This window comes from Electrona antarctica (assembly GCF_951216825.1).
Source record: "Electrona antarctica genome assembly, chromosome: 2".
NCBI classification, from domain to species: domain Eukaryota; kingdom Metazoa; phylum Chordata; class Actinopteri; order Myctophiformes; family Myctophidae; genus Electrona; species Electrona antarctica.
This window is the reverse complement of record NC_136807.1, coordinates 50,513,906-50,526,527: the sequence shown is the minus strand read 5'-3', so window position 1 is coordinate 50,526,527 and position 12,622 is coordinate 50,513,906. Positions and strand designations below refer to the sequence as shown.

Here is a 12,622-nt window from a genome sequence, read left to right as displayed (position 1 = left end):
TTCGTCCCAGACAGGTTACAGATATCATGGTTCCATAGTTACAGCATATTGAGGCCTTCGTCCCAGGCAGAGCGCCTAGGTCCCCCCTTGTCTCTCTGCTGTCTCTTACTTACTCTCTCTCTTCTAACTGATTCCCTGTCCCATCTTATACATCTCTACATGTGTGTGTGTGTGTGTGTGTGTGTGTGTGTGTGTGTGTGTGTGTGTGTGTGTGTGTGTGTGTGTGTGTGTGTGTGTGTGTGTGTGTGTGTGTGTGTGTTTGTGTGTGTGTGTGTGTGTTAAGGCTGTCCCCAAACATTCAAGGTTTGAATGTTCGCTCGTTAGGGTTGGCACTCGGATCTTAATTAATGGGATTGAACCATTCCTTTTTTTTATTTTTTATTTTTTTGGTGATTGGCCTGCAGCTGAGGTGATTGACCTTTCTCACCTTGTTCTGTGAGAACAAAAGAGTTCCATTGAATGGAATGTCTGACGCGTCTCTCTCACACACACACACACACACACACACACACACACACACACACACACACACACACACACACCAGCATGATCGCTGACAGGGGGAACCGTTCTTAGCAGCCATGATATATTAGCATATGCTCTCTTCAATGCGCTTCTGAGAATAATACACAGGTGGAACAAATAACGAGCAATATACGCTGTTTTAGCTGCCTGCCAGCAAGCTCACATGAGCTTGCAGATCAGCTGTTTTCGCGGAACCACTTGACGGTGTGTGTGTGTGTGTGTGTGTGTGTGTGTGTGTGTGTGTGTGTGTGTGTGTGTGTGTGTGTGTTTTGGGAGAGACGAGAGAGATTGATAAAGAGCAGGGGAGACGCGCTGCGCTCTGATCGAGACGGATATCTCAAAGGTTATTTTTTAAATTAATTAGAAACAAATGGTCCGGATGTTCGCTCGAAAAATCCTGCCGAAGTTCGAGTCCTAAAAAAAGGGCTAAGGTACAGCCTTAGTGTGTGTGTGTGTGTGTGTCGGTTGACCCTTAAGCCTCAGTCAACAAGTTACCACAGGGTCAGCAAGTTACTAGCCTGGTATCCAGCCTGCTTCGCTACGTTCGGCGGATTTTTTTTTCTCTCTTCGCTTATCAGTCTGGAAAGCCTCCTATCTCCAAGGGAGGCGGGACATGCCAAAAGCTTCGAAACCTAACGTGGCTTCTGATTGGTCTGTGGTGCGGGGCGGGACAAAGCACCAGTGAGACGTCATAGCAAAGCGCAGCTACTGCGTGTGAAAAGCATGGAGGGTGGCGCTGGCTGATGACGTAGGTTGCCTAACGCTACTCTCATTCGTTGGAACAACATCCAATCAGCAACGACGTTGACTACGTAACATATGTAGTTCTAGTGTAGTTCTGCAAAACCTCCCAATGGGAGGCTTTCCAGACTGATAAGCGAAGAGAGAAAAAAAAATCCGCCGAACGTAGCGAAGCAGGCTGGATACCAGGCTAGCAAGTTACCACAGGGGTCCTTCTGTAAAAGGATTCCGAGTGGTAAAAGTCACTGTCCAATATATATGAAAGGATGAACTCACAGCTGTTGTAAGCTTTAACAGATCTTAAAGTGTCCCTGGGCCATCTTTAGTGACTTGCTATCCTATATGACCTCTTCACTAAGGGCTTCCCTGCATGTGACCTCCTATAGGCCGAAGTGTTATGTGTACAATTATGACATATGTTGAGAGGCATAAGCTATCAAAATATACATCAATGACCTTCAGGAATTATATGATTACAAATAATCCATGGATTCTATTGTTCCTTAAAGTCCTCAAAGTTATTTCAACAGCTTCACTGAGTGGCTGTAATCTGAATCCATGTGGAACTGTTTGAAGAGTGAATCCATGAGGAACTGTTTGAAGAGTGTTTGAAGAGTGAATCCATGTGGAACAGTTTGAAGAGTGAATCCATGTGGAACTGTTTGAAGAGTGAATCCATGTGGAACTGTTTGAAGAGTGAATCCATGTGGAACTGTTTGAAGAGTGAATCCATGAGGAACTGTTTGAAGAGTGAATCCATGCGGAACTGTTTGAAGAGTGAATCCATGCGGAACTGTTTGAAGAGTGAATCCATGTGGAACTGTTTGAAGAGTGAATCCATGTGGAACTGTTTGAAGAGTGAATCCATGTGGAACTGTTTGAAGAGTGAATCCATGTGGAACTGTTTGAAGAGTGAATCCATGTGGAACTGTTTGAAGAGTGAATCCATGTGGAACTGTTTGAAGAGTGAATCCATGTGGAACAGTTTGAAGAGTGAATCCATGTGGAACTGTTTGAAGAGCGAATCCATGTGGAACTGTTTGAAGAGTGAATCCATGTGGAACTGTTTGAAGAGCGAATCCATGTGGAACTGTTTGAAGAGTGAATCCATGTGGAACTGTTTGAAGAGTGAATCCATGAGGAACTGTTTGAAGAGTGAATCCATGTGGAACAGTTTGAAGAGTGAATCCATGTGGAACTGTTTGAAGAGTGAATCCATGAGGAACTGTTTGAAGAGTGAATCCATGTGGAACTGTTTGAAGAGTGAATCCATGAGGAACTGTTTGAAGAGTGAATCCATGTGGAACTGTTTGAAGAGTGAATCCTTGTGGAACTGTTTGAAGAGTGAATCCATGTGGAACTGTTTGAAGAGCGAATCCATGTGGAACTGTTTGAAGAGTGAATCCATGTGGAACAGTTTGAAGAGTGAATCCATGAGGAACTGTTTGAAGAGTGAATCCATGTGGAACTGTTTGAAGAGTGAATCCATGAGGAACTGTTTGAAGAGTGAATCCATGTGGAACAGTTTGAAGAGTGAATCCATGTGGAACTGTTTGAAGAGTGAATCCATGAGGAACTGTTTGAAGAGTGAATCCATGTGGAACTGTTTGAAGAGTGAATCCATGAGGAACTGTTTGAAGAGTGAATCCATGTGGAACTGTTTGAAGAGTGAATCCTTGTGGAACTGTTTGAAGAGTGAATCCATGTGGAACTGTTTGAAGAGCGAATCCATGTGGAACTGTTTGAAGAGTGAATCCATGTGGAACAGTTTGAAGAGTGAATCCATGAGGAACTGTTTGAAGAGTGAATCCATGTGGAACTGTTTGAAGAGTGAATCCATGAGGAACTGTTTGAAGAGCGAATCCATGTGGAACTGTTTGAAGAGTGAATCCATGAGGAACTGTTTGAAGAGTGAATCCATGAGGAACTGTTTGAAGAGTGAATCCATGAGGAACTGTTTGAAGAGTGAATCCATGTGGAACTGTTTGAAGAGTGAATCCATGTGGAACTGTTTGAAGAGTGAATCCATGTGGAACTGTTTGAAGAGTGAATCCATGTGGAATCTGTGTTTAGATCATTTAAATACACACAAAGCAATTAATTAATTTCCAATCACACCGATAACAGAAATCACTGAAGTAAAAGGCATCTAATTATTCACCAGCAAAACACAGACTGTGTCACACAGAACTGTGCTTAAATTCACAGGTTGACTGTTAATATAAAAGAAGAGTACCGGTACCTCTAATTGCCATTGCTGTACTTTAATAAAGGGCCTTTTATGGAATTTATTATATTGGGTAAAATTATATACCTAAAATTATATATCTGGGATTGGAGGTGGCGGCAAACTGTGTTTATGGTGTGACAAATGTTGTGTCTGTCTCTCTCAACCGGCAGAAGTGGATGTTTATTATTGTAATGTTATGTCCGATGTTTGTCCAGCAGAGGGCGACAGACTCACACATTTGGTGTCACATATTCTCGACCTCATTCAGACAAGGAGCATTGATTGATTGATTGATTGAAATATTTATTAACAGTTTGCGGAATTACAGTACATTTCAAGCACAAACTCAATACAAAGACTGTTAACTGTGAGTGGACGACCCAATTAAGCATTACACTCGTTTACAAGAGGGTCCACCATGTTCAATTCTGTAGCAATCTGAGAACCAATCGTCAAAGAATAAAGGAGAAACAGCGCCCTCTTTTCCTGTGAATGTGACGTGAATGAAGACTCAATGCAGTCAGTGGATCATTTCTGGTTTTTACACTAACTAAAAAGTGAGGGCAGAAAAGTGAGGACGCAAATTGTGATTGGCCAGAATGAGATGATAATGTACGATGATAAGAGCGCCGCTCACTTCACACAGGTGTGATGTTTTCTAGTTATAGACTATAGAGCGTCGCAGTCCCGCCCCCTTTCATGACGACGCCAGGCCCAGTCCCCCCCCTTTCATGACGACGCCAGGCCCAGTCCTGCCCCCTTTCATGACGACGCCAGGCCCAGTCCCGCCCCCTTTCATGACGACGCCAGGCCCAGTCCCGCCCCCTTTCATGACGACGCCAGGCCCAGTCCCGCCCCCTTTCATGACGACGCCAGGCCCAGTCCTGCCCCCTTTCATGACGACGCCAGGCCCAGTCCCGCCCCCTTTCATGACGACGCCAGGCCCAGTCCCGCCCCCTTTCATGACGTCGCCAGGCCCAGTCCCGCCCCCTTTCATGACGACGCCAGGCCCAGTCCTGCCCCCTTTCATGACGACGCCAGGCCCAGTCCCGCCCCCTTTCATGACGACGCCAGGCCCAGTCCCGCCCCCTTTCATGACGACGCCAGGCCCAGTCCCGCCCCCTTTCATGACGATGCCAGGCCCAGTCCCGCCCCCTTTCATGACGACGCTAGAACCAGAAGTGAATTCCTCTGTCATTTTCCTCTCAGACTTTTCAAAAAGTAATTATTTAAAGACGATTACGCCAAAAGCCAACTGGAGTTGTGACACATCATGACAATAAACACAATGTTTTCAACTGGAGTTGTGACACATCATGACAATAAACACAATGTTTTTCGCTGATCAAATAATTTGTAAGACGAATTACAATTATAATTAGGGGTTCAGTGTCTTGCTCAAGGACACTTCGACAGTGACACTGGGGGAGCCCGGGTTCCAACTGGCAACCTTACGGTTTCCATCCAGGCACTCTACCCCTGAGCCACCGCCTGCCCATTTAGTTTTCGTCAGTGAAAAAAGGTAGTCGACGAACATCTTTCGTCTTAGTTTTATTCAACGAAAACAAAACTGCTCTCAAGTAAAAAAAAGTGTGGGCACTTACAGTGTTGAGTCATCACAGTAGAATGCTCAGCAGTGACTCCTCCCACACTGTACCTGCTGTATGATAACTGACTCCTCCCACCAGACTCTCCCTTCCTACATTCAACTCTATGTTAAAACACAGTCCACCATTTTGACAACAACACCACAGAGAACTGATCACTCTGGACCCCTTTATGACGCGTTGGATTAAAGTCTAAAGGTTAATATATCGGGTAAGTGTTTTTAATTAATCACCATTTACTGGGGAAAAAAAGTACATCTGAACATCTGAACTTTGGTCTATGGTCTGGAGCTGAGAGAGAGAGAGAGAGAGAGAGAGAGAGAGAGAGAGAGAGAGAGAGAGAGAGAGAGAGAGAGAGAGAGAGGGATATGGAGAGGGATATGGAGAGGGACAGACAGACAGACAGACAGACAGACAGACAGACAGACAGACAGACAGACAGACAGACAGACAGACAGACAGAGCGCTTCTGCTGGAACCAGGCCAAGTCTCCACAGCAGTTTACTGTAAACCATGTGACCACATCAGAGGAGGGAGGAGGCTGTTTCCTGCTTAGTCTCTCTCTCTCTCTAAAGTTAACAGCAGGCAAAGAATAATCACAGTTTTTGATTGATTGATTGAAAAATGTATTAACAGTTTGCAGAATTACAGTACATTTCAAGCACAAACTCAATACAAAGGCTGTTAACTGTGAGTGGACGACCCATTTAAGCATTACACTTGTTTCCAATAGGGTCCACAATGTTCAATTCATCAAAAACATTTAGAGACGTACAAATAGACACTTCTATATAGACAAAGGACAGAACAGGAATTCATCATAAAGGAGGTAAAAAGGGAAAAGAAACATATACAGTGAGGGAAAAAAAGGAGTGGGCGGTGGGGGGGAAAACAAACAAATTAACGGAGCTGAACCTCCGTTAATTTGTTTGTTTTCCTTGGAGGAGCTGCGTTGGGTCTGATCCATTTTGCCAGTCGGGGGTTTGTTCTTGCGATTCGGGTTTGCTGTTAACAAGGTGTGAATCGCCGCCGACCCAAAAGAAATGTGTTTACATTCCGAGCCGTTTAGGAGGAAAAAGTCGCTGTGAAACTCCTCCGTTTCGTCCCTAGTTCAGGACCAATCATCTGCTGTGAAAATAGCCACAAAAATAGCCAATCATCTTTGGTCTTGACTCTTTAGCTCACACGTCACAACACACTGCCATGCGTCGTGAGTTTGTAGATCGGCTAATTGCACCAAAAGTTCCCATATACAAATGTCAGTGTCTGCCCCTCTATCGTTCTCTGCACTTCACTGTATAGGTGTGTGTACGCGTGCGTGTGTGCGCGCGCATGCGTGCGTGTGCACGTGTGAGTATATACAGTAAACATTGACTGTTTTCTGATGTATTGTGACTGTAATCTTGACAAGTTTCCTGAAGACCAAAGATGAGTCAGTGTGAGCAGAGAGAGGAGGAGGGAGCTGACAAACATCTCATCCACAGAGCAGAGAGGAGTCAGTGTGAGCAGAGAGAGGAGGAGGGAGCTGACAAACATCTCATCCACAGACCTGTGTCTCCAACACCCAGCCTTCTGTCTGTGAAGAGTGACACGTCTATGGGAAAACCTCCTGACTTCAGTGATGAACCTGGACCTCCAGATACACAGTATGTCAATCCTCCAATAGCCTACAGTTCAAGGTTCAATGTTGTACTTTATTGTTCCATCTTGTGTACACTGCAGGTTCATAAGAATACAACTTTATTGTTCCATCTTGTGTACACTACAGGTTCATAAGAATACAACTTTATTGTTCCAGCTTGTGTACATTACAATTTACAATTTAGGCATTTAGCAGACGCTCTTAATCCAGAGCGATTTACATTAAGCAATAACAAAAAAGCATTGGGAATACATCACATACAAATTTTATCATGAAACATGCGTACCGTAAGCTAAGAACGTAACAGTGGCATATCTATATAATGAAACTATAATTATAAACTATACATATACTATACTATACTATGTTATACATATGTACTATGATGTGCTATGACTACATACAATGCAATTATAGTGCTGTCTACATAACATGGTATAAGTCTGTCTACAGAAATGCACTACAGGTATACTACAGGTACATAAGAATACAACTTTATTGTTCCATCTTGTGTACACTACAGGTACATGAGAGTAAAACTTATTCATATTTTGGTTTGGCTTCCTTCAGACAATGCAACAGCATTATATACACAACAATGTGATCTCATGCTAAGTTACATGAATGACAAAAACAAGACATAACATCTAATAATGTTGTGTCAACCCTGTTCAAAGTTCATCCACAGATTGTAAGTTACTGTGTGAGCAGTTTGTGAATGAAGTGGTACAAATCAGTGTGTGGTGTTCAGTAGACAGGCTGGCTGCTTGGGTGCATGTACAGTATGAGTACAGTATGTGTACAGTATGAGTACAGTAGTGTACAGTATGAGTACAGTGTGAGTACAGTATGTGTACAGTATGAGTACAGTAGTGTACAGTATGAGTACAGTAGTGTACAGTATGTGTACAGTGTGAGTACAGTATGTGTACATTATGAGTACAGTATGAGTACAGTAGTGTACAGTATGAGTACAGTATGAGTACAGTAGTGTACAGTATGAGTACAGTAGTGTACAGTATGTGTACAGTGTGAGTACAGTATGTGTACAGTATGAGTACAGTATGAGTACAGTAGTGTACAGTATGCCACATATACATTTAAACTATCACCTGTTATTGTAGGCCTATCGTATATTTAGTAAGATTTTATATTTCTGTGGTAACTTAAAGATGCCACACAAGGTTACAGTACAATATTATGCTTGTTGTTTATTTCCCAAGTGAGGAACAGACTGGAAGCTCTATCGCCACATAATAAAGTCACTTCCTCCTACTGACAGCCTAGTCCTAGTCTGGTGTACTTGTGCCCCCTCTTGGCCAGGCCCTGTAACTACAGTTTTTTGTACATGCCTAGTAAAACCACAACATAATAATTGATAATTGTTAATTGATAATTGTTCTTTTTATTCAGTTTTCTTTTTGCTGCAATGTTGTGAGAGGAAACTAAAAGATGTTACCCTTTTACACTATACAACTAGTGATGAATAACATTTTTTTTAACAGTTTTGCTGGTGTGATCATCAGGTTAATTATTGTGACAGCGCACCTTTCCGAATATGAAAACATTACATTGACCTACTACCCACATTCTGAATAGCATTAAAATGTGAATGACATGAATGACAAATACAGATTATGATAACAAGAGTAGTCTGTGACTGGAAGAACAATTGGTGCAAGTTGTGAAAAAGCACACTTTTCTTTCTTTTGAAATGTGTGATAAAGAAAATGATCAAGAAATATCTTTGGGCAGAATGTACTGTTTTGTCAACTAAAGTGCTCTCTAGATCAGGGGTCTCTAGACCAGGGGTGGTGCAACTTTGCTATTTTTTAATTGGAATCCTGAAACATGGACATTACAAAAAGATAATAAGATTCTAATACTAGTCATTCAGCTACTAATATAGACTGAAGTAATTCAAAGCGCGTCATGTTTGGAATTGTAACGTCTGAATCAATAATATATCAGTATTCCGATATTAACCTGTGGGCCGCATTAAGTGAAGGTGGGGGCCACATGCGGCCCCCGGGCCGCCAGTTGCCCATGTATGCTCTAGACTCCTGCTGGAGCCTCATTCATTCAATGACACTTTGACTATGTTCCACCTCTTGGTTCTCCAACATCTCAATGTCACTAAACACTAAACTTCAGACCTCACAAAACAACACATATTGAATAAATGGACTTCTTCATTCACATGATAATTATAGAAACATTTCTATGATTCCAGAAGTCTGTACCACAGAGCAGAGTCTCCAACACCCAGCCTTCTGTCTATGAAGAGCGACACGTCTATGGGAATACCTCTTAACTTCAGTAATGAACCTGGACCTCCAGATACACAGTATGTCAATCCTCCAATAGCCTACAATTCAAGGTTCAATGTTGTTGTACATACTAAGCGTAAACTTATTTTGGCTTGGCTTCCTTCAGACAATGCAGCAGCATTATATACACAACACTATAACACAACCATGTGATCTCATGCTAAGTTACATGAATGGCAAAAACAAGACTAATAATGTTGTATCAACCCTGTTCAAAGTTCATCTGATTACAGACAAGTTACTGTGTGAGCAGTTTGTGAATGAAGTGGTACAAATCACAGTGTGGTGTTCAGTAGACAGGCTGGCTGCTTGTGTGCAGTATGTGTACAGTATGAGTACAGTATGTATGAGTACAGTATGTGTACAGTAGTGTACAGTATGCCACATATAACATTTAAACTGTCACCTGTTATTGTCAGGGCCGCTTTAAGGGTAGTGCGAGTGGTGCGGCCGCACAGGGCCTCGCATGCGCGAGGCCTCGCGCATGGCAGTGTTTTTTTTTTTTTTTAAGAAACAATAATCGCATCGCAGCCCGTTCCGTCGCAGTTGATTTTTCACCTATTTAAGCTGCGGTCGGTTTGGAGCCGCCCCCACCAGGGGGGCCTCCGACGGCCGCACGTCGCCTCCTCCTAACCGGCGTCACTTATTCATCCTCCCGTTAAGCAACGCCCGGCCGTCCGGTCGTGGGGCCCCCTGTTGTCCCCCTTTGCGCTGCGCAGTGCCATGCTAGCTTGCGCTGCAGAATTAGAGCAGATCTACAAGCTCACAATGCGTTGCAGCGCGACGCGTTGTGAGCTTGTAGATCGGCCGCGCGACCGCGCAACGCAGTCGAATTATACACTGAAGTATGTATTAATTAATTAATGAATTCAAAAAAATCGCGCGCGCGCTAATGCGCGCGCACACTGTTGCCCCAAAACATATCGCACAGGGCCTCGCATTTCTCCCAGACGCCTCTGGTTAGTGTAGGCCTATTGTATATTTAGTAAGATTTTATATTTCTGTGGTAACTTAAAGACGCCACACAAGGTTACAGTACAATATTATGCTTGTTTATTTCCCAAGTGAGAAACAGACTGGAAGCTCTATCGCCACATAATAAAGTCACTTCCTCCTACCGACAGCCCCCTCTTGGCCAGGCCCTGTAACTACTACACTTTTTTTTTTACATGCCTAGTACAACCACAACATAACAATTTATATTATTTTTTGTTGCTATTTTATTCAGTTTTCCTTTTGCTGCAATGTTGTGAGAGGAAACTAAAATATGTTACCCTTTTACACTATACAACTAGTGATGAATAACATATAGTTTTGCTGGTGTGATCATCTGGTTAATTATTGTGACAGCACACTGTCGTATATTGAGTGTCCAGGAAGCACTTTTGACCCTTGTAGCATAAATTATTGGAGAAGACCAGGCATGTCCTTATTTCTGTATCATTTTATTAAGGACAAAGCTTAGTTACCAAATGATCATGATCAGTCCACTCCAGAGCCATCCTAGAGCAGTCCTATCATAGCAGTCCCCGATCTCATCTGGAACCTTGCATGATCTCACTGCCTCTCTGTCAACTCTCAACTGACTGTGGATCTCCGCACATTTGAGACCCTATATAATTCTCCAAATAATGCATGTGGGGTGTGCACGTGCATGTGCGTCCCCAGTAACACTATTGCAGCCAAATCTATACAATGGTATATCCACGGTCCAATTCAATAGCCTTTACAATCTCATAGCAAACCTTTAGAATTGATCACTATAGGCGCTTCTTGGCTGCGGCAAATTTGGCAGGGGACCCTCCAATATCAACTTTTGGGTTCCCTGTAGCAGCCAGTTGTTTGTCATCACCTATATATGCTTAAGCAGTATATAACATATAAGCAATATGGATATTTCATCGTAATGTGGCTCCGTAATATACGACAACACCTTTCCGAATATGAAAACATTACATTGGCCTGCTACACACATTCTGGATAGCATTACAATGTGAATTACATGAATGACAAATACAGAATATCATAACAACAGTAGTCTGACTGTGACTGGAAGAACATTGACCCTGTTTGTGAAAAAGCACTCTCTCTTTCAGGTGACCAGCTTGTGACTTCAGTCATCGATGACATATCGATGACATATCGATGACGTATAACCATTGATATTTGCACATTTGTGCAATGCATGCATGCCATATGTGACAGCGCACATTTCCAAATATGAAAACATTACATTCTGAGTAGCATTAAAATGTGAATTACATGAATGACAAATACAGATTATGATAACAAGAGTAGTCTGTGACTGGTAGCCTATAGAGCGTCGCAGTCCCACCCCCTACCATGGACCAGGAAATGATTCTCCGTTCATTTTCCTCATAGACATTTCAGAAAGTATTTATTTAAAGACGTTTACACCGCGGACAAAGCCAACTCGAGTCGTGACAAATCATGACAACAAACACCATTTTTGGGGCCGAAAAAATAATCGGAAAGAAGAAAAAAACAGCACGTTACAACACTTTTTGTTGTTGTTTTTCTTCTTTGTAATTATTTGTTTGGTCCAAAATATTGTTTGTGTTGTCATGAGTTGTCACGACTCGAGTTGGCTTTGTCCGCGGCGTCTTTAAACCGTCTTTAAATAAATACTTTATGAAATGTCTATGGGAAAAATGCATTGGGATTCATTTCCTGGTCCATGGTAGGGGGCGGGACTGCAACGCTCTATAGAACTTCTCCTTTGGTCCACCCATTCCTGGGACTTGTCAGAATAGTCCAGTGAAAAAAAGAAAAAACTAAGAAAATCCCATTGTGCGTGTATGGGATTTTTCTCTATCACTAAACACCTGCCTCACCCACCTCAGAGTGACTCAGACATCAGAAACATTATGAAAATTACACAAATGTAATTGTCTGGGTGAAAACCACCTGTGTTTAGTGTTCTAGGGCTAAATAATATGTTTAAGTTACTATGATGTGTGCAGTTTGTGAATTAAGTTGTACCATTTTACAATGTGGAGTTCAGAGGTGAAGCTGCACTATATAGACTGGCTGCTTCTATGCATAATGTCCTGTCTATGATACACACTGTTAAATCAATATCTATTATTGAATTGCTAATTTTCTGTTTTCATGTTGTATGTTGTGTGATTGATTGATTGATTGATTGATTGATTGATTGATTGATTATCTTATTAACAGTGTCAGTTTGTAGAATGGACATTTCAAAGAAAGTACAGGTCAATACAAAATCTGCTATAAAACCTAAAGATTTCACTCGTGGGACATAACAATGAATAATTTTGAACACATGGTATTTTGTATTATTCATGTGATAAATGTAACATTAGGCCTATTTGTGTGATTCCAGAAGTCTGTACCACAGAGCAGAGTCTCCAACACCCAGCCTTCTGTCTATGAAGAGTGACACGTCTAAAGGAGATGCTCCTGACTTCAGTAATGAACCTGGACCTCCAGATACACAGTATGTCAATCCTCTGTACAAAATACACAACACTGAGATATTATTAGATATTATTATTGCATG

General features: G+C 42.3%; 1 protein-coding gene across 1 annotated transcript in view; it reads left to right on the top strand.

Moving 5' to 3' along the window:
* Positions 1-6,633: 6,633 nt before the first annotated feature.
* The window catches only part of LOC306933968 (protein NLRC3-like), a gene marked incomplete at its 3' end in the record, with an annotated part of 78,561 nt that continues 72,572 nt past the window's right edge, over positions 6,634-12,622 (top strand). Inside the window, exons 1-3 of the mRNA XM_079516356.1 lie at positions 6,634-6,749; positions 8,979-9,092; positions 12,446-12,559. Coding sequence (XP_079372482.1) covers positions 6,700-6,749; positions 8,979-9,092; positions 12,446-12,559 — 278 coding nt within the window. The 5' untranslated portion in view covers positions 6,634-6,699. The remainder of the gene's footprint in view (positions 6,750-8,978; positions 9,093-12,445; positions 12,560-12,622) is intronic.